Below are 21,718 nucleotides of genomic sequence, written 5' to 3'. Positions count from 1 at the left end.
TATAGCCCCAGCACTGCCCCAGCACCACCTCCCCATGGCCCTCAGCACCACAGCCCCACAGCTTCCAAACCCCTCCAGCCATGGGCACTCCACCACTGCCCTGGGCAGCCTGGCACAGGCCTGGGCACCCCTGAAGGAGCAGAAATTGTTGCTCAGGGCCAGGCTCAACCTGCCCTGGCTGCAGGCCTTGCCAAGCCACAACAAAAGCTGCCTCCAACGTGAGGAACCTTCCACCCTTGATGAGCTCCTGGTGGCCTTTCCCCCCTGCCCCCAGCACAAAGCTTCCCAAATCGATTGCTGCTGGGCAGAGAGCAACTGGTGACCTCCCACCCACTCCTTCCACGGTGTCCCCTCCGGGGTCAGCAGGCTGTGACATGTCCCCAGCCAAGAGCCAGGCACAGGACAAGGGGTCCATGGTCTGCTGGGCACGCAGGCACTGCCCACGAGGCCAGAAAGGTCCTGGAAGGGGTCAAGGAGGCACTGAATGGGGGACAAAGGAGCCCAGGGTGCAGAGGTGAAGGGGGAAGTCCAAGAGGTCTGGCAGCAAACAAGCCCAAGGGCAGCACCAGGGGGAGGCTGCTGGAGCAGAGGAGGGCTGGGGAGGTTTAATGGCTTTGGCCCCCAGGGCAGCAGGAGAAGGAAGGGTGGAGGCTGAGGAAGTGGTGAGTAAAAAGCAAGCAGGTGGAGGGGGTGAGGAGGAGGAGGAGGGAGGGCAGCCTGCCCCAGCCCTGTTCCACCTCAGCAACCAGGAGCAGGGCTCTCAATGGCAGAGGGGAGAGGGAAATTAGCCTGACAAAGGCTGTGGGGCAAGGGGGACCTTGGGAGGTGGTCAATGTCCTCTCTATGGAGAGTCTGGGCCAGGAGGAGCTGGGCAGGGAGGCTGTGAGGTGGGGGAGGAGGGGAAGGGCTGGGGGCCAGGCCATGGAAATGTCCCAACAGGCACCAAGCAGCTCCAAGGACCTGCAAGGGGAAGGGGCAGCTGGAGGGGGCCCAGCTCAGGATTCACCTGGGGAAGGTGGAATAAGGGATGGGGATGGACACCTCCAGGGGAGGGGATGGACACCTCCAGGGGAGGGGATGGACACCTCCAGGGGAGGGGATGGACACCTCCAGGGATGGGGATGGACACCTCCAGGGGAGGGGATGGACACCTCCAGGGGAGGGGATGGACACCTCCAGGGATGGGGATGGACACCTCCAGGGGAGGGGATGGACACCTCCAGGGATGGGAATGGACACCTCCAGGGGAGGGGATGGACACCTCCAGGGGAGGGGATGGACACCTCCAGGGATGGGGATGGACACCTCCAGGGGAGGGGATGGACACCTCCAGGGGAGGGGATGGACACCTCCAGGGGTGGTGCTGAACCCCTGTGAGGAGCAGCTGAGGGCCCTGGGGGCTGCTGAGGCTGCAGCAGAGCAGCCCCAGAGGGATCTGAGCAATGCTCAGCAAGAGCTGAAGGAGCTGTGGGGGGCAAGAGCCTGGGGCTGGCATCTGCTGAGTGGTGCCCAGGGGCAAGGGGCAGCAAGGGGCAGGCAGGAGGTGCCAGCAGGAGCAACTTGGTTGGGGTGAGGCTGCTGGAGAGGCCTGGAGCAGGCTGCCCACAGAGGTTGTGGAGTCTCCTTGTGTGCAGAGCTTCCAACCCCCCCTGGCCATGGTGCCCCTGGGCAAGCTGCTGGGGGTGCCCCTGGCCTGGGGGGGGCTCCAGGGGTCCCTTCCCATCACCACCTCCAGCAGGCTGGGCCTGTGGGATTTGTGCATCCCAAAAGATCTCCATGGGGCTGGATGAGGAGCAGCCACCACAGCTCAGTGCCCACATCACAGAATCACAGAATCTCCCAGGTTGGAAGAGTCCTCTAAGCTCCTCCAGCCCAACCTATCCCCCAGCCCTGTCCAACCACCCAGCCCCTGGCACCAGGTGCCAGCCTCTTCCTGAACATCTCCAGGGATGGTGACTCCACCACCTCCCTGAGCAGCACATCCCAAGGGGCAATCAGCCTCTCTGTGAAGAGCTTCCTCCTAACCTCAGCCTAGACCTCCCCTGGCACAGCTTGAGGCTGTGTCCCCTCCTTCTGTCCCTGGGTGCCTGGCAGCAGAGCCCAACCCCCTCCTGGCTACAACCTCCCTTCAGGCAGTTGTAGAGAGCAATGAGGTCTGCCCTGAGCCTCCTCTTCTCCAGGCTGAACACCCCCAGCCCCCTCAGCCTCTCCTCACAGGGCTGTGCTCCAGACCCCTCCCCAGCCTCGTTGCCCTTCTCTGGACACCTTCCAGCATCTCAACATCTCTCTTGAACTGAGGAGCCCAGAACTGGACACAGCACTCAAGGTGTGTCCTGACCAGAGCTGAGCACAGGGCAGAATGACCTCCCTGCTCCTGCTGGCCACACTATTCCTGATCCAGGCCAGGATGCCATTGGCTCTCCTGCCCACCTGGGCACACTGCTGGCTCCTGTTCAGCTGCTGTCACCCAGCACCCCCAGGTCCCTCTCTGCCTGGCTGCTCTCAGCCACTCTGTCCCCAGCCTGGAGCACTGCCTGGGGTTGTTGTGGCCAAAGTGTAGAACCCTGCACTTAGCCTTGTTCAATCTCATCCCATTGGCCTCTGCCCACCCAGCCAGCCTGCCAAGGTCCCTCTGCAGGACCTTCCTCCCCTCCAACAGATCAACTGCTCCTGACTTGGTGTCAGCTGCAAACTTACTGCTGATGGACTCCATCCCCTCATCCACATCATCAATAAAGATCTTGAACAGGACTGGGCCCAGCACTGATCCCTGGGGGACACCAGCAGTGCCTGGCCACCAGCTGGACCCCCATCCCAGACCTCCATGTCTGGAGGACACAAACTCTGCCTTGCTCCCCAGCAGCACAGCTCAGAGCTGCTCAGCTCCAAGAGACTTCTTCTGGGCTGAGCTGGCCAGGAACAAAGAGACCTCTGTGAGCAGAAGAGGTCCCCACAAGTGGTCACTGCCAGTCTCCAGCACGGAGACAGAAGCAGCTGTGGAGCACAAAGCTGACTTCAGTCCATCAGGAGAAGATGGAACTGGAGCTGGGGACAGCTCTGGAGGGCTCAGCACAGGCAGGGAGCTGCTGGAGCAGGGCCAGAGGAGGTCACAGCCAGGCTGGCAGGGTGGAAGGGCTCTGCTGGGTGCCCAGGCTGGCAGAGCTGGGGGTGCCCAGCATGGAGGAGGCTCCAGGGAGACCTTCTGGTGGCCTTGGCAGGGCTGGAAGGGGCCCAGGAGCAAGCTGGGGACAGAGGTTGGAGCAGGAGCTGTGGGGCCAGGCCCAGGGGGGATGGTTTGGAGCTGCAAGAGAGAAGCTCTGGAGTAGATCTGAGGAAGTTCTTCAGCAGGAGGCTGGGGAGAGCCTGGGGGAGGTCCCCCAGAGGGGTGGGAGCTGCCCCCTGGCTGGCAGCAGCCCAGGGCAGGAGTTTGGGGCTCTGAGCTCTGCTTGGGGCTGGCCCTGCTGGCTGCAGGGGTGCTGGCACTGGCTGGCACTGGAAGGTGCCTCCCACCCACCCCATGCCATGTTCCTATGAGTCTCTCATGACCCTGCTGACAAAGATCCATCCCTGGTGACACTCTGCCCCTGTGCCACCTCCACAGGGCACTGCCCCTGTGCCCTCACAGCTCATTCCCACCACTGCTGGAGGCACTTCCAGAGAGCAAACAGAGGTGAGGAGATAAAACCCTCCCAGGTGTGAAACATTCCCCAGCCCCAGGTCCTGGAGTCTCCTTCTCTGGAGAACTTCCAACCACCCCTGGCCATGGTGCCCCTGAGCAAGCTGCTGGGGGTGGCCCTGGAGCAGCTTCTCCTGGCCACCAGCACCCCTGGACAAGACATGGAGCTGGACCATCCAGTGGGTCAGATGCTCCAGGACTGGTGTTCAAAGAATCATGGAATGGTTGGGTTGGAGAAGACCTTGGAGGTGATGGTGTCCAAGCATGAACCAAGCACTGCCCCAGGGCTCCATCCCCCCATGGCTCTCAGCTCCTTCAGCTCTTGCTGAGCATTGCTCAGATCCCTCTGGGGCTGCTCTGCTCCAGCCTCAACCTCCCCGGAGCCCTCAGCTGCTCCTCACAACTTCTCCAGACCCTTCCTCACCTTTGTTGTCCTCCTCTGCTCCTCAGCCTCTCCCCAGCCTCCCCTGGACTCTCTCCAGCACTTCCCAGGCTCTCACCTGTGCAGCCCAGCCCTGCCCCCAGCCCTGCAGCCGTGGCCTGCCCAGAGCAGAGCAGAGCAGAGGGGCAGCAGAACCTCCCTGCCCCTGCTGCTGCCCACACTCTGCTCCATGCCCCCCAGCAGCCCTTTGGCCTCTCCCAGGGCACCATGCTGCCTGCTGGGCACCTCCTTTCCCCCCCAGCACCCCCAGCTCCTTCTCCTGGCAGCTTCTCCCCAGCAGCTCCCACCTGGAGCAGATCCATTCTCACCAGTGCAGCACAGCCTGGTGCAGGGTGGCTGAAAGCTGCTGCAGAGTGGTGTGGGGCGAGGCAAGAAGCCTCTGGTGGCTCCAGGGGAGGTTGGTGGTGCCCAGACTCACCTCCATCCAGCAGCAACTTGACTGTCAGGTAGTCATCAGCCAGCACAGCGTAGTGCAGGGCGGTGCAGCCCTTGAAGTTGGCTCTGACGTTGAGGCGGTTGTTGAAGTGGTCCTCACGAGTCACCAGCACTGCAGGGACAGGGCAGGAGGAGAGCAGAGCTCAGGTGAAGCCCAGAGGCTGAGCCAGCAGCCTGGACCACCAGCAGCCCCCCTGCAAGGTGAGAAAGGGCTCTGATGGAGCTCCCCGAGGAGATGGGCAGCAGCTTGCTGCTGGGGGTGAAGAGCGAGACAAGAATGGAAGAGAGGAGAGAGGGAGGGGAGAGGGAGGGGAGAGGGAGAGGAGAGGGAGGGGAGAGGAGAGGGAGAGGAGAGGGAGAGGAGAGGGAGAGGATGGAGGCCAAGCATGGCCCCAGCACTGCCTCAGCACCACCACCCCAGGGCCCTCAGCACCACAGCTCCACACCTGCCAACCCCCTCCAGCCAGGGGCACTCCACCACTGCCCTGGGCAGCCTGGCACAGGCCTGGGCACCCCTCCAGGGCCACAACTTGGTGCTGAGGGCCAAGCTGAAGCTCCCCTGGCACAACCTGAGGCCATCTCCTCTTGGCCCAGCCCTCAGGAGCAGCCCTTCAGCCCCAGCTGGCTGCAAGCTGCTCTCAGGGAGCTGCAGAGAGCCACAAGGTCTCTCCTCAGCCTCCTCTGCTGCAGCCTCAACCCCCCCAGGGCCCTCAGCTGCTCCTCACAACTTCTCCACAGCCTTCTCCTGTTCTTGTTCCTTGGGAGAAGAGCCCAGGTCTTTTCCAACCATAAAAACCATTCCATGCCTCCAGGATTCCTCCCTATCCCACCCCATCTCCTCCACTCTCAAACCAAGGCACCACCACTACTGCTCACTCAAAGCCTTTGGGATCCTTCCCTTTCCTTGCCTTCTTCTGCTAGGATTCAGTGATTCAATGCCTCCATGATTCCATATTCCCATGACTCCACAACTCCATGATTCCTTCCTATGCCATCCCCTCCACTCTCAACCCAAGCCCTCAGCTCCAAGCTCACTCCAAGCCCTTGGGCTCCTTCCCTTTCCTTGATTTCTTCTTCTATGACTCCCCAACTCCATGACTCCTCCTCATCCCATCCCCTCCACTCTCAAACCCAAGACCTCACCCCCAAGCTCACTCCAACCCCTCAGGCTCCTTCCCTTTCCTTGATTTCTTCTTCTGTGACTCCACAACTCCATGTTTCCATGAGTCCATCCTCCATGACTCCACAACTCCATCCCATCCCCTCCACTCTCACACCCAAGCCCTCAGCTCCAAGCTCACTCCAAGCCCTTGGGCTCCTTCCCTTTCCTTGATTTCTTCTTCTATGACTCCATCCTCCACAACTCCATGACTCCACAACTCCATGGCTCCTCCTCATCCCATCCCCTCCACTCTCACACCCAAGCCCTCAGCCCCAAGCTCACTCCAAGCCCTCAGGCTCCTTCCTTCCCTCCTCGTCATTCCCTAGGCAGGGAGGAGCAGGCCTGGGCTGGAGCTGCCTGCGTCAGGGAAGATGAATCTGAGCTCCTAGGGAGCAGAGCAGTAAAGACATTAAAGTGTCATTAGTGGGGGGCTCAGGGGGGTCTGGGGGGGTTCTTCTCCCTGCTGGTGCAGGGTGACAGCTCCGGCCGGCAGCGGTAAAAAATGTCCTGGCGTGAGCTAATCATCGGAAACTCAATAAAGCGTCAGGGGGAGCCTCCTCTGCCATCCATCAGCTGCTGCCTGCTTCTTCTCAAAGCCTTCTCCTGCCATCCATATAAATGTCTCTAATATATCTGGCTGGAGGAAGAAACCCTCTGGATGGAGGAGGAGGAGGAGGAGGCGGAGAAGATCTGGAAGGGAAGCGGAGTTTGGGAGGGAGGGAGGGGGGAGGGAAGTGAGGAGATATGGAAATGGGAGAAGGGAAGTGGTGGTGGTGAGGGGTGGGGGGGAGTGGGAAAATAAAGAGGAAGCTTTGGGGAGGTGTGGGGGGGGAAGGCAAAAATGAAGAAAGAAATAGACAGATAAAAAAAAAAAACAACAAAATAAATAAACCAAACCAAAACACAAATAAATACAAATAATCATAAAAAAAAGAAAACCAAAAGAAATAAAACATAGAAAAGTAAGCCCAGGATGAGGATTTTTGTCTTCTTCAGGAGGCAGCTGGAATTTATTCCTTTTAATAAAAGATGTCAAGCAAAGGATTAATGAAAGCTCCTCAGATGGTGGCTTCGATGTTTCTTCAGCACCAGCAACCCTCCAACCCCCCCCCAAAAAAAAACCCAACTCCAACCTGTAATTGATGTTCTCCAGGAGAGAGATGGAGACACAAACAATTAACTGCAGCTCTTGATGTGCTTTGTCTTCCAGGGAGCCCACCCAAGAGCTTTGGGTATTGGCAGCACATCACTCACCATGGAGCTCCTTACCAGACGTGCTGAGGGCAAGAGTTAACCTCCTGGAGGCATCTACAGAGGGACCTGGGCCAGGCTGGAGCCATGGCTGAGGTCAACAGGATGAGGTTCAACAGGGCAAGGGCTGGGACCTGAACTTGGGGCACAATAACCTGAGGAAGGCTCAGGGCTGGGGGCAGAGGGGCTGGGAAGTGCCTCGGGGGAAAGGCCCTGGGGGGGTTGTTGGCAGAGGCTGGAGAGGAGCCAGGGGGTGCCCAGGGGGGCAAGGAGGGCAGCAGCAGCCTGGGCTGGAGCAGCAATGGTGTGGGCAGCAGGAGCAGGGCAGGGCTTGTGCCCCTGGGCTGGGCACTGGGGAGGCCACAGCTGCAGTGCTGGGGGCAGGGTTGGGCTCCTGAGTGCCAGAAGGAGCTTGAGGGCTGGGGCAGGGCCAGGGCAGGGCAAGGAAGCTGGGGAGGGCTGTGGGGAAGGAGGAGAAGGCTGTGGAGAAGTTGTGAGGAGCAGCTGAGGGCCCTGGGGGGGTTGAGGCTGCAGCAGAGGAGGCTGAGGGGAGACCTTGTGGCTCTCTGCAGCTCCCTGAGAGCAGCTTGCAGCCAGCTGGGGCTCAAGGGCTGCTCCTGAGGGCTGGGCCAAGAGGAGATGGCCTCAGGTTGTGCCAGGGGAGCTTCAGCTTGGCCCTCAGCACCAAGTTGTGGCCCTGGAGGGGTGCCCAGGCCTGTGCCAGGCTGCCCAGGGCAGTGGTGGAGTCCCCATGGCTGGAGGGGTTCCCCAGCCCTGGAGCTGTGGTGCTGAGGGCCCTGGGGGGGTGGTGCTGGGGCAGTGCTGAGGCCATGCTTGGACTCCAACACCTTCAAGGTCTTCTCCTCCCTTCCTGACTCTGGGACTGACTGAGGTGGCATTGGCTGCTGTGGGGGTTGGATGCCTGCATGGTGCCCTCCCCCCAGGAGCAGAGGGCACAGTTGGGTTACTCAGTCCTGGCCTGTCCAGAGCTGTCCCCTCAAGGCTTCATCTCCTCAACCCAACCTGCATCTCTGAGGGCTTCCAGTGCTGCTCTTGGTGGGGAGGCAAAAAGCAGAGACAGAGCCATGGAGACCACCAGAACCTGGCCTGGGCTCTGCAGACCATGAAGAGGTCAGCCAGGGGCACCTGGGCAGGAGGGAGAAGTGAACCCCATGAGGGTCAGCAAGGCCAAGGGCCAGACCTGCAGCTGGGGCAGGACAACCTCTGGAGTCCATCCAGGCTGGGGGTGCAGGGCTGGGGAGCAGCCTTGGGGAGACCTCCTGAGGGCTGGGGAGCAGCCCAGGGGAGACCTCCTGAGGGCTGGGGAGCAGCTCTGGAGGGCTCAGCACAGGCAGGGAGCTGCTGGAGCAGGGCCAGAGGAGGTCACAGCCAGGCTGGCAGGGTGGAAGGGCTCTGCTGGGTGCCCAGGCTGGCAGAGCTGGGGGTGCCCAGCATGGAGGAGGCTCCAGGGAGACCTTCTGGTGGCCTTGGCAGGGCTGGAAGGGGCCCAGGAGCAAGCTGGGGACAGAGGTTGGAGCAGGAGCTGTGGGGCCAGGCCCAGGGGGGATGGTTTGGAGCTGCAAGAGAGAAGCTCTGGAGTAGATCTGAGGAAGTTCTTCAGCAGGAGGCTGGGGAGAGCCTGGGGGAGGTCCCCCAGAGGGGTGGGAGCTGCCCCCTGGCTGGCAGCAGCCCAGGGCAGGGGTTTGGGGCTCTGAGCTCTGCTTGGGGCTGGCCCTGCTGGCTGCAGGGGGTAGGGCTGGAGGAGCTTGGAAGATGCCTTCAACCCTTTCCATGCCAGGGTTCTGCATCCACAGCTCAGCACTGGGGACAGCATCAAGGTGAGGTTGGGGCCATCAGCCCTCAAGAATCAGCCCAAGCTGAAATGAAGCTACAGAAGATGTCCTGGGGTCCACCTGAGGCCTTCAGGAGCTGAAAGCCAGAGCTGGCTGCTGCCCAAAAGCCATCAGCAGACATCAGATCTGCTCTGATGGGACACAGCCTGGCCTCAGGTTCCATCTCCTAGGAGACCTGGAGCAAGGGCAGGGGTGGAAATCACCACCTGGGACCTTTCTCCTTCTCCTTGCCCACCCTCTTGGCTCTCTCTCCTTGCCCACCCTCTTGGTCCTCTCTCCTTGCCCACCCTCTTGGCTCTCTCTCCTTGCCCACCCTCTTGGCTCTCTCTCCTTGCCCACCCTCTTGGCCCTCTCTCCTTGCCCACCCTCTTGACCCTCTCTCCTTGCCCACCCTCTTGGCCCTCTCTCCTTGCCCACCCTCTTGACCCTCTCTCCTTGCCCACCCTCTTGGCCCTCTCTCCTTGCCTACCCTCTTGACCCTCTCTCCTTGCCCACCCTCTTGGCCCTCTCTCCTTGCCTACCCTCTTGGCCCTCTCTCCATGCCCACCCTCTTGGCCCTCTCTCCATGCCCACCCTCTTGGCCCTCTCTCCTTGCCCACCCTCTTGACCCTCTCTCCTTGCCCACCCTCTTGGCCCTCTCTCCTTGCCTACCCTCTTGGCCCTCTCTCCTTGCCCACCCTCTTGGCCCTCTCTCCTTGCCCACCCCATGGCTGCATCTCCATCTGCTCCCAGCACAGAACCACACAATTGTTTGGGTTGTGGAAGACCTCCAAGCTCATCAAGCTCCAACCATGGCCCCAGCCCCACCATGGCCACTCAGCCATGGCCCCAGGAGCCACTCTGGTGCAGGCCAGGCCCCTGGGTGCTGCTCTGGAGGGAGACCACCAGGGTAGCCCCAGGGTGCTGAAGGGCTGCTCCTCAGAAACATCTACAGAACACCTCCTCTCATCTCCAGGCCTCCACTCACCACCACACCACCCCTCCAACAGAAGCTGAGGGTCCCAATGTCACCCAAAGAGGTCACAGCTCCATGGCCAGGCCAGGAAAGGACATTTTGAGGCCCTGGAACCCAAAAGGAGGTAGCTGGAGACCATCAGCCTCACCTTCCAAAGAATGGAGGCCTCTCTCCTTGGCCATCTCATAGACACTGCTGAAGTCATCTCCAAGGTTTGGGTCTGCTTTAGCTGCCAGCAGGAGCTTCACCACACTGTTGGGACACAAAGGAGGCAGAGGGAGAAGGTCAGGAGGCACTGCAGAGCTTGAGGTGGGAGAGGAAGGAGGGGAAGGGAAGGGAAAGCAACAACCAGCAGCAGAACCACGGCATGGGTTGGGTTGGAAGGCACCTTCCAAGGTCATGGAATGATGGCATGGGGTGGGTTGCAGACACCTTCCAAGCTCCTCCAGCCCAACCCCCTGCAGCCAGCAGGGCCAGCCCCAAGCAGAGCTCAGAGCCCCAAACCCCTGCCCTGGGCTGCTGCCAGCCAGGGGGCAGCTCCCACCCCTCTGGGGGACCTCCCCCAGGCTCTCCCCAGCCTCCTGCTGAAGAACTTCCTCAGATCTACTCCAGAGCTTCTCTCTTGCAGCTCCAAACCATCCCCCCTGGGCCTGGCCCCACAGCTCCTGCTCCAACCTCTGTCCCCAGCTTGCTCCTGGGCCCCTTCCAGCCCTGCCAAGGCCACCAGAAGGTCTCCCTGGAGCCTCCTCCATGCTGGGCACCCCCAGCTCTGCCAGCCTGGGCACCCAGCAGAGCCCTTCCACCCTGCCAGCCTGGCTGTGACCTCCTCTGGCCCTGCTCCAGCAGCTCCCTGCCTGTGCTGAGCCCTCCAGAGCTGTCCCCAGCCCTCAGGAGGTCTCCCCAAGGCTGCTCCCCAGCCCTGCACCCCCAGCCTGGATGGACTCCAGAGGTTTCCTGCCCCAGCTGCAGGTCTGGCCCTTGGCCTTGCTGACCCTCATGGGGTTCACTTCTCCCTCCTGCCCAGGTGCCCCTGGCTGGCTGCCACCCTCCATCTGTGCTCCCTGAAGCCTCCAGACCATAATGAGATGTCTCAGCACCTCCCAAGGCAGCTCCATAATTCCTGATTTGATTTCTTCCCCCCTGGCTTCAAGGTGCCCATGACAGGTGGACACTAAGGCAGCAGTTAGCATTCATCAGGGGTGACAGCAGTGACAGGAGGACATGGAGCAGGGACTGACAGCTCCCTGCAGGCTCCCCCCTCTCACCTCCCATCTGGAGCTGCAGCTGAAGCTCCTGCCCCAGCCCAGGCCACCAGGGAAGGAGTGGGACCCAAGGAGGGCTTTGCAAAGGGCACACCAGAGGCTCCTCAGCAGCTCCAGGGGGGCTCGGGGTGACCCTGGTGGCCTTCCAGGATGGAGAGAGTGCAGCAGGGGGCAAGGGCTGGGCTGAGGCTGCCACCTGCAAGGCCTCGGGGGTGTTCCTGCCCAGCACCCTGCTGGCCATGCTGGGGAGGCTGGGGGAGGAACTGGCAGGGGGGTGGCACCCAGAGGGTGGATGCCCAGGTGGGGATGGGTGACAGGGGTGTCCCTCAGGCCTCCAGAGTGGCACCAGGGCCCTTCAGGAGCTCCAGCAATGGGACTGAGGTGACACCAGGCTGGGGGGGTGGGTGCACAGCTGAGGGGGGGATCCAGCCAGCAGGAGCTGGGACCAGGGCAACCTCCCGAGGGTCAGCAGGAGCAGGGTCCTGCAGCTGGGGGGGACAACCCTCACCCTCAGGCCAGGCCAGGGAGGGGAGGAGATGGAGGACAGCCCAGCAGAGGGCCTGGGGGCCTGGGGGGGGAGGAGAAGCTGCAGAGAGGAGGCAGCAGTGGGCACCTGAAGGCCAGTGGCAGCCTGGGTGGGCAGCAGGAGGACACAGGAGGTCCTGAGCCTCTGCTCTGCCCTGCTGAGACCTCTCCTGCACTGCTGGGGCCAGCTCTGGGGCCACCAACACAAGGAGGACCTGGAGCTGCTGGAGGGGGTGCAGAGGAGGCCACCAAGGTGGTCAGAGGGCTGGAGAGCCTCCACTATGGGGCCAGGATGGGAGAGTTTGGCACTGTTCAGCCTGGGGAGGAGAAGGCTCCAGGAAGACCTTCTGGTGGCCTTCCAGGACCTGAAGGAGACCTCCAGGGAGGCTGGGGAGGGGCTGGTGAGAAGGTCCTGTGGGGACAGGATGAGGGACAAGGGTCTGGAAGGGTCAGTCCTGAACCAGCTGCAGAGCTGCCTTGGGCATGGGAGGGCAACTGGAACCACTGCAGCAAACCCTGATGGGAGCCAGGGAGTGGTTGGGTTGGAGAAGACCTTGGAGGGGATGGAGGCCAAGCATGGAGCCCAGCACTGCCCCAGCACCACCCCCCCAGGGCCCTCAGCACCACAGCTCCACACCTGCCAAACCCCTCCAGCCATGGGGACTCCACCACTGCCCTGGGCAGCCTGGCACAGGCCTGGGCACCCCTCCAGGGGCACCAATGGTTGCTGAGGGCCAAGCTGAAGCTCCCCTGGCACAACCTGAGGCCATCTCCTCTTGGCCCAGCCCTCAGGAGCAGCCCTTGAGCCCCAGCTGGCTGCAAGCTGCTCTCAGGGAGCTGCAGAGAGCCACAAGGTCTCCCCTCAGCCTCCTCTGCTGCAGCCTCAACCCCCCCAGGGCCCTCAGCTGCTCCTCACAACTTCTCCACAGCCTTCTCCTCCTTCCCCACAGCCCTCCCCAGCTTCCTTGCCCTGCCCTGGCCCTGCCCCAGCTCCTCAATGTCCTCCTGGCAGTGTCCTGCCAGCCCAGATGCCCTCTTGAGCCAGGCAGAAGCAGAGGGGAGGCAGAACTCCAGTGCCAGGATGTGGAGGAGGACACAAGGAGGCCAAAGCCTCCCTCTGAGCCTCCTGGTGTCCTTCTCTGCTCACAGAACCCTTTGGGTTGGAAGAGACCTTTGGAGATGATGGAGCCCAACCCAGGGCACCACCACCCCATGGCCCTCAGCACCACATCCCCAGGGCTTGGAAACCCCTCCAGGGGTCTGGGGGCTCCAGCCCTGCCCTGGGCAGCCTGGCACAGGCCTGGCCAAGCCCTTTAGGAGCAGAGGCAGTGGAGCATGAAGATCTCTTTCTCCCTGCCTCCTCCTCAGCCTTTGCAGCTCTGTTCTGCTCCACCACCCCCTTGGAATGGTCCAGCAGCCCTCACACTCCCTGGCCTGACCCCCATTGTCCCTCCAGCAAAGGTAGGAGGTTCCTCCAGCCCATCCCTATTGAGGGAAGAGCAAACAAGGAGGCCCTGGGGGCTGCTTGGACATCAAAGTTAAACAAACAACCTCCTCCCTTCCCTCCCCCACCACCCCTCCCCACCTCCTGGAGCTGCCTCCTCTCTGGGGGTATCCTAAGGAGCTTCCAGGAGGGTCAGGACTTTGAGCTTGTCAGCAGCAGACATCAAAAGGTTGCACCACACACGAACTGGGGAGCTGCAGGATGGGTGCCCCCCCTGCCCACCCCCCAGCAGAGAGGCAGCTTCTGTGGGGGGCTTTCAGCTCCCCTTGTTGGCTCAACTCATTAAACCCTTGCCTGAGCTTTATCAACCTTGCCTCTGAGTAAAGAAGACCCCAAGAGCTTGGGGACATCAAAAGAGCTTTCCCCCTCCCCACATCCCCCCTCATCCCCTCCTGTCTGCTCCAACAGCTCCCAAAATTGGATTGCTGGCAGGGATTTGGTGGTTTCCTTTGGTTTGTGGGGTTTGGGGTTTGGGTTTTTTTTTTTTCCCTCTTCTCTCTTTGCTCCTCAAATAGACAAAACCCAAGCCCAAGCCAAGGCCCTAATTGAATTTCCCTCTGGAGGGAGCATCTTCAAAAGGTTGCCAGAGGACACAGCCAGCAGCCTGGAAACAGAGAGAAGGGAAGGGAAGACACAGCAGGCAGCTGCTGGTGGGACCTGAGGGAGCAGGGAAGAGGAAAAATGGGATGGAGGGGACACCAGAAGCCCTGCAAGAGCCAAAGATGGGCTTGAAGGGACACCAGAAGCTCTGTAAGAGTCAAAGATGGGCTTGAAGGGACACCAGAAGCTCTGTAAGAGTCAAAGATGGGCTTGAAGGGACACCAGAAGCTCTGTAAGAGTCAAAGATGGGCTTGAAGGGACACCAGAAGCTCTGTAAGAGTCAAAGATGGGCTTGAAGGGACACCAGAAGCTCTGTAAGAGTCAAAGATGGGCTTGAAGGGACACCAGAAGCTCTGCAAGAGCCAAAGATGGGCTTGAAGGGACACCAGAAGCTCTGTAAGAGTCAAAGATGGGCTTAAAGGGACACCAGAAGCTCTGCAAGAGCCAAAGATGGGCTTGAAGGGACACCAGAAGCTCTGCAAGAGCCAAAGATGGGCTTGAAGGGACACCAGAAGCTCTGTAAGAGTCAAAGATGGGCTTGAAGGGACACCAGAAGCTCTGTAAGAGTCAAAAATGGGCTTGAAGGGACACCAGAAGCTCTGTAAGAGTCAAAGATGGGCTTGAAGGGACACCAGAAGCTCTGCAAGAGCCAAAGATGGGCTTGAAGGGACACCAGAAACTCTTTAAAGCTCTTGAGGGAACACCAGAAGATCTTTAAGGGGCAAAAATGGACTTGAGGGGACACCGAAAGCTCTTTAAAAGTCAAAAAATGGGCTTCAAAGGACACCAGATGCTCTTTAAAGGTCTTGAGGGGACACCAGAAGCTCTTTAAAGGTATTGAAGGGACACCAGATACTCTCTAAGACCCAAAACTTTGGCTTGAAGGGACCCCAGAGGCTCTTTAAGAGCCAAAAATGATCTTGAAGGGACCCCAGAAGCTCTTTAAAGCTCTTGAGGGGACTCCAGAAGATCTTTAAAGGTCTTGAGGGGACCACAGAAGCTCTTTAAAAGCCAAAAATGGTCTTGAAAGGACACCAGGAGCTCTGTAAGAACCAAAATTGGTCTTGAGGGGACCCCAGCAACTCTTTAAGGGCCAAACTGGAAGCCCTCAGGGAGGCTCAGCCTGGCTTTGGACCCAGCAGTGCAGTGCCCCAGGCAGAATGGGACCCACCTGGAGTTCCTGCTGATGGCTGCCACCATCAGAGCTGTCCAGCCCAGCTTGTGCCTGGCATTGACATCTGCACCTTCCAGCACCAACCTGGCCAGAAGAGAGAAGAGGAGGAGGAAGTGAAGTCACTGCAGACCCTCCCTGGTCCCCAAGAGCCAAGCAGCAGCAGGATGGACACCAGAGCTGAGGACCCTCCAAGCTCCTGAGATGTTCTACATCTTCAGGCTGCAGTTCCACCATCAGGGTGGTGGAGGAGGCTCAGAAGAGCTCCAAAGGTCACCTCAGCAGCAGAGGTTCTGCAGCTGTGGTACAGTCAGCAAACTGGTTTGGGTTGGAGAAGGCTTCCAAGGTGATGGAGCCCAGCACTGCCCCAGCACCACCTCCCCAGGGCCCTCAGCACCACAGCTCCACAGCTTCCAAACCCCTCCAGGGGTCTGGGGACTCCACCACTGCCCTGGGCAGCCTGGCACAGGCTTGGACATCCCTTTGGGACCAGCAACTTAAGCTCCTGCTCTGCAGAGCCTGGTGAGGAGCAGCCCCAGCCAGCAGCTTGGCTGGAGGAGCGAGGTCCCTGTGCAGCCAAGCTCAGCTCCTGTCCCTCAGGGCAGGCTGGGGAGGGCCAGGTGGCCACCTCTGGGGATCAGCTCCACAAAGAGCTCCATGTTTGGACTCAAAACACAGAGAGCAGGACCCAGGGCCACCACCTGCTCTTGCTTGGAGGCTTGAAATCCACACCACAGCTCCATCTGCTCCACCACCTCTGTGGGGTTCTCCCAGAGCTCTTCCTTGCTGCCTCAGCAGGGAGCAGCTTCAGTCCCAACAGCTCCAGAAAGCCCCAAACCCCCCCAGAGGTGGGGGAAAGCCACACTGAGACCTTCCAGCTCCCCTCTGAGGCACCTGAGGTGCTGGGGAGAACCCTTCCATGGCCACCCCCATGGCCATGCTCCCACAGGGGCCTGGGAGGTCATCTGGAAGGTCTTCAGCAGGAGGTTGGGGAGAGCCTGGCCCAGGGTGCCCAGGGAGGAGGGAGCTGCCCCCTGGCTGGCACCAGCCCAGGGCAGGGTGTTTGGGGCTCTCAGCTCTGCCTGGGGCAGGCCCTGCTGGCTGCAGGAAGCTTTGGATGACCTTGGAAGGTGTCTCCAGCCCAATCCATTCCCTGACTCCATGACCTTGGAAGGTTCCTCCTCACCTCTCCCCCCCAGCATCTTCTACCTCCTCTCCTTCCCCAACTCATTCCTGTCCATGGCTCAGCCTCTGCCCTTCAGCACTCAGATCCCAGCCATGGGGAGTGGGAAGGGACCCCTGGAGCCCCCCCAGGCCAGGGGCACCCCCAGCAGCCTGCCCCAGGGGCACCATGCCCAGGGGGGGTTGGAAGCTCTGCACACAACCTCTGTAGGCAGCCTGCTCCAGGCCTCTCCAGCAGCCTCACCCCAAACAGTTTGCTCCTGCTGGCACCTCCTGCCTGCCCCTTGCTGCCCCTGGGCACCACTCAGCAGATGCCAGCCCCAGGCTCTTGCCCCCCACAGCTCCTTCAGCTCTTGCTGAGCATTGCTCAGATCCCTCTGGGGCTGCTCTGCTGCAGCCTCAGCAGCCCCCAGGGCCCTCAGCTGCTCCTCACAACTTCTCCAGACCCTTCCCCTCCTTTGTTGTCCTCCTCTGCCCCTCAGCCTCTCCCCAGCCTCTCCTGGACTCTCTCCAGGCTCTGACCTGGGCACCCCACAGAAGATCTCAGCCCAGTCCAAGCAGCTCTGGCTGCTGGAGCTGCTGGGTTTGGACAGAGGCCATCCAGGACCCAGCCAGGAAGCCATCAGCCTCTGGAATGCCACAGGACCAAGGCCATGGAGAGCAGCAGCAGCCCAGCAGCCACCAGCACCTGCAGGGCCCTTTGCTTCTGGGGACAACTCAGCTGGGTGCTCAGGGCCTTCAAGGCCATCATGCCTTTTTTCCTCCTCTTCCTCCTCCTCCCTCTCCTCCTCTTCCTCCTCCAGAGGATTCAATGAGAAGGCCATCAAGCAGGAGACCACCACTGCTCAGCTCCCAGGCAACCAAATGGATTCACATCAAATCCTCTGACCAATGTGGACCTCCTGAGGACTTCCTCAGGAATCTTCCACTGATTCCAGAGCTTCACAAAGTGGATCAGGAGAAGCAGGATGAGCCAGGAGGATGCTGAGCAGAGCAGGGACCTTCAGTGTTTGGTGCTGGGCTGCTGCTCCTTAGAACCTTTTCAACCACAGAATCACTGAGCTTGGAGAAGACCTCTGGGACCACCAAGTCCAAGCTTCAGCCTAACACCACCATGGGCCACCAGCACTGCCCCAGCACCACCTCCCCATGGCCCCAGCACCACCTCCCCATGGCCCTCAGCACCACAGCTTGGGAACCCCTCCAGGGCTGGGGACTCCACCATTGCTCTGGGCAACCCTGAGCCAGTGCTGGACCATTTCAGATCCTTTTGAGGGTTCCACACAGGCCATGGAATCATGGAATGGGCTGGGTTGAAGACACCTTCCAAGGCCATGGAATCATGGAATGGGTTGGGTTGAAGGCACCTTCCAAGGCCATGGAATCATGGAAGGGGTTGGGTTGAAGGCACCTTCCAAGGCCATGGAATCATGGAATGGGCTGGGTTGAAGGCACCTTCCAAGACCACCCAGTGCCAGCCCTGCAGCCCCAAGCAGAGCTCAGAGCTCCAAACCCCCTGCCCTGGGCTGGTGCCAGCCAGGGGCCATCTCCCACCACCTCTCTGGACACCCTGGGCCAGGGCTGTTCCACCTGGAACTGGTTTGGAGTGGTCAGAGTGGTGCCAGCTGCTGGTGCTGCTCCTCTCCCAGCCAAAGAGGAGCCAGGCAAGGTGGGGGGAGGGGAGCTGCAGGCTGAGGCTGGGCTGGGAGCAAGCAGAAGCAGCTCAGAGAGCTTTGGCTTGGGAGGGACCTGAAGGCCCTCAAGGTGTTGGAGAAGCTTGGAGCTGGGAGAGCTTCTCCTGCATGGAGTGCAGGAGCTCCAACCTGGCTGCTCCCAAAGCTTCTGGGAGGCAAAGAGGTTGGAGCTGGCTGCAGGGAGAAGGCTTCTCCCCACCCCCACCCCCACCCCTCCTCCTCCTCCAGCAGCACCACCAGATGTTCCTCCTCCTCCTCCTATTCACCCCTCAGGGGGGGTTCTGGGTGAGTAACTCTGGTGACACCAGGGTGACACCAGGCAGCCCCTCAGGGCATGTTTGACTTTCTGCTCAAGGCCCAGGTGGAGGAAGAGGAAGCTGAAAACTTGAACTTTTTGTCTCCTTCCCTCAGGAGGGGCTGGGGGGTGGACAAAAGCTTCACCCCCACCCCACAACCTCCTCCTCCTCCTCCTCAATCTGGCACTGTTTAACCAGAAGGGCTTCAGGTGGAAGGGCTGGGACAAGGCTCCCAGATGTCTCCAACCCCCCTCAGATGTCTCCAACCCCCCTCAGATGTCTCCAACCCCCCCCAGATGTCTCCCACCCCCCTCAGATGTCTCCAACCCCCCCCAGATGTCTCCAACCCCCCTCAGATGTCTCCAACCCCCCCCAGATGTCTCCCACCCCCTTGCCCCAGCTCAAGGCTGCTCCTGGAGCCCTCAGGAGGCTCCTGAGATGTTTCTCCTCCACACCCCAGCAGGGTCTGGCTGGGGATGGACTGAGGAAGGCTGAGGGAAGAGGTTGGATTGAAAGGGACCTTGGCAGATCCTCCAGTTCCAACCCCCCCCCCCCCCCCCCCACCAAATGGGCAGGGACTCCTGCACCAGGAGGAAGGAAGGCAGCAGCTGGCACATGGAGAACAACCCTGGGCAGATGCCACCTGCAGTGCTGGAGCAGCTCTGGAGGGCTCAGCACAGGCAGGGAGCTGCTGGAGCAGGGCCAGAGGAGGTCACAGCCAGGCTGGCAGGGTGGAAGGGCTCTGCTGGGTGCCCAGGCTGGCAGAGCTGGGGGTGCCCAGCATGGAGGAGGCTCCAGGGAGACCTTCTGGTGGCCTTGGCAGGGCTGGAAGGGGCCCAGGAGCAAGCTGGGGACAGAGGTTGGAGCAGGAGCTGTGGGGCCAGGCCCAGGGGGGATGGTTTGGAGCTGCAAGAGAGAAGCTCTGGAGTAGATCTGAGGAAGTTCTTCAGCAGGAGGCTGGGGAGAGCCTGGTTGAGGTCCCCCAGAGGGGTGGGAGCTGCCCCCTGGCTGGCAGCAGCCCAGGGCAGGGGTTTGGGGCTCTGAGCTCTGCTTGGGGCTGGCCCTGCTGGCTGCAGGCTGGCACTGGAAGGTGCCTTCAACCCAACCCATGGCATGGAGGACAGCACAGAGCCAGCAGCTCCCAGCAGCTCCCAGCAGCAGCTCCCTGCCCTGAGGAGCAGCAGAGGACAGCAGGGAGGCAGCAGCCCCCAGCAGCCCCCTCCCAGCTGCTGGGCTGTGGCCAGAGCCCAGCCCCAGGCTGCAGCAGAGCTGGCAGCTTCCTGGCAGCCCCTGGCTGCAGGCCAGCAGGGCCCTGCTGCTGCCTCTGCTTCTCCTCATCCTCATCCTTCTCCTCCTTCTCCCCTTCCCCTTCTCCTTCTCCTCCTTTTTCTCCCCAACCTTCTGTGCATCCTTGTCCTCCTCTCCTTCTCCTTCCCTCCTTCTCTTTTCTTCTCCTCCTCCTCCTTCTTTCCCCTTCCTAATTTTCTCTCCCCCTTCTCCCTTTTCCCTCTTCTCCTTCTCCCCTTTCCTTCCTCCCCTTCTCCCTCCCTCCTTCTGCTTCTTTTCCCTCTACTCCATCTTCTTCTCCTTCTCCTCCTCCTCCTTCCCTCATTATTCTTCTCACTCTCTCCTCCTCCTTCTCCCATTGTACTTCCCTTTTCCTTCCTTCTCCTTTTCCCCTTCTCCTTCCCTCCTTTCCTCCTTCCCTCCTCCTTCTCCTTCCCTCCTCCTTCTCCTCTCCCTGGATCCCTGCCCTGGCTGGCAGCCCTCAGCCCAAGAGCCAAGCCCCAGCTCCTCAACATCCTCCTGGGTGTCAGAGGCCCAGAACTGCCCCCAGGATGCCAGCTGAGGCCTCCCCAGTGCCCAGCTCTGATGCCAGCTCACAGCCAACCACCTCCAGCACCCCTTCTGCCCTGCTCTGGAGCCCCCAGGGTGAGGAGAACCTCTCCAGGGGCTGTGGGAGCAGCCAGCCCCTGCTGCCCCAACCCTGCCCAAGGGCTGAGGGAGCTTCCCAGCCCTTCCCACCCTCAGCAGCTCTTCCTCTGCCTCCCCCCAAGGCCTCCTCACCTGTTGACCTCTGCAGTGTTGTTGATCTTTGCAGCTTCCAGCAGAGCTTCCTCTGGGAAGAGAGAGAAGAGGGAAAGTTGTCAGGGGACAGCAGCAAGGGGGTAGAGGCTGCAGGGCACTGGGGAGGGCACAGCTGCAGTGCTGGGGGCAGGGTTGGGCTCCTGAGTGCCAGAAGGAGCTTGAGGGCTGGGGCAGGGCCAGGGCAGGGCAAGGAAGCTGGGGAGGGCTGTGGGGAAGGAGGAGAAGGCTGTGGAGAAGTTGTGAGGAGCAGCTGAGGGCCCTGGGGGGGTTGAGGCTGCAGCAGAGGAGGCTGAGGGGAGACCTTGTGGCTCTCTGCAGCTCCCTGAGAGCAGCTTGCAGCCAGCTGGGGCTCAAGGGCTGCTCCTGAGGGCTGGGCCAAGAGGAGATGGCCTCAGGTTGTGCCAGGGGAGCTTCAGCTTGGCCCTCAGCACCAAGTGGTGCCCCTGGAGGGGTTGCCGCCCCACTAGCACGAGGGCCCCGCCTAGCCGATTGGAGCTAAAATCTGCCTCAATCCGGAGTTGGGCTTAGGATTGACGAGCCGCACAACCTAGAGCCGACGGCCAAGATGCGACCGCGGGGCGGTAGCTCAAGCCAAAGATTGAGAAAGGAATACACAAACAAATAAACCTAACCCTCGACGCCGGGAACCAGCAAGGGCACATATACGACTTAATGCAACGGGCAATGCCGCACATGCGATGCACCCCAGAAAAGCACCCAGCCCATCCCCACGGGGAAAGCAATTCGAGGAACTAGTACCGAGCGGTGTCCCCCCCGTACGAAGGAGAAGAGGCACAATTGGACCCAGCAAACAAGAGAAACGCGAGAGGCCGGCACGGGAAGCACCAACAATCGAAAGGGCCCGAGCTGGAAGCGGGAGAAACGTAAATGCTCCAAGCGGTGAGGGAGGGCGCAGCAACTCCCCTAAGGAAGGGCAGGGAAGAAAGAATAAGGGCCAGCAGGAAGCCTGCTCAAAACAGAACCCTACCATCCCGACTGGAAGCAAGTCCGTCTACAAAATCGAATAGAAATTAGAGGTCAAACCAAGCCGGACTTAGACCGGCCAACTGAGGGGAAAGACACAGTCCTCGACCCAGCCAACCGCTAACCACGACAAGGATAACGCGGGGCGCTACAGTCCAGCCGGCGGAAGGACACCACTAGGGCAGCAACCGAAGCGGTGATGCGGCAAAGGCGACAGCCACATCAAAGAGCAAAACAACATCCCCAGACAAAACTTCACGGTAGGTGACTAGGGGACCAAGACTCCCCTAATGCATATCCTTACAAACACTTCACGACAACGGGGCGAACGGGGGTGGGGCCCGAATCCCCCAAACACAGTAAAAGGAGAGCCAACAACACCAACGGAAGCCAGAGACACGAGTCGCACTCTAGAGCACCCCCCGGCCAACCTCCAACCAAAAGTGCCCAAAATGAACCCGGAAACCAAGTGACACTGCCAATAAGAGAGAGGATGTACGTTCCCACAAATAGATCACCGGAACCATAACCTCAGACAACCAGAATGCATCGAAGCTCACAGATGACCGGGAACCCCGCGGGTGTGACACACTCCCTACCAATACAACCCCCCCCTAGGGGGGGGGGGGGGGGGGGGG

The 21,718-nt window shown here is 60.8% G+C and overlaps 1 protein-coding gene across 1 annotated transcript in view; it reads right to left on the bottom strand.

Moving 5' to 3' along the window:
* CLPB (ClpB family mitochondrial disaggregase) overlaps positions 1 to 20,127 on the bottom strand; it is a gene marked incomplete at its 5' end in the record, with an annotated part of 36,443 nt that extends 16,316 nt beyond the window's left edge. The window contains 4 exons of the mRNA XM_054398827.1: positions 4,537 to 4,665; positions 9,923 to 10,026; positions 14,837 to 14,923; positions 20,076 to 20,127. Of these exons, the coding sequence (XP_054254802.1) occupies positions 4,537 to 4,665; positions 9,923 to 10,026; positions 14,837 to 14,923; positions 20,076 to 20,127 (372 nt within the window). The remainder of the gene's footprint in view (positions 1 to 4,536; positions 4,666 to 9,922; positions 10,027 to 14,836; positions 14,924 to 20,075) is intronic.
* Positions 20,128 to 21,718: the final 1,591 nt, after the last annotated feature.

This window comes from Indicator indicator, unplaced genomic scaffold (assembly GCF_027791375.1).
Source record: "Indicator indicator isolate 239-I01 unplaced genomic scaffold, UM_Iind_1.1 iindUn_scaffold_129, whole genome shotgun sequence".
Taxonomy (NCBI): Eukaryota; Metazoa; Chordata; class Aves; order Piciformes; family Indicatoridae; genus Indicator; species Indicator indicator.
Note: the sequence above shows the minus strand (reverse complement) of the source record. Positions and strands in the feature narration are given on the sequence as shown.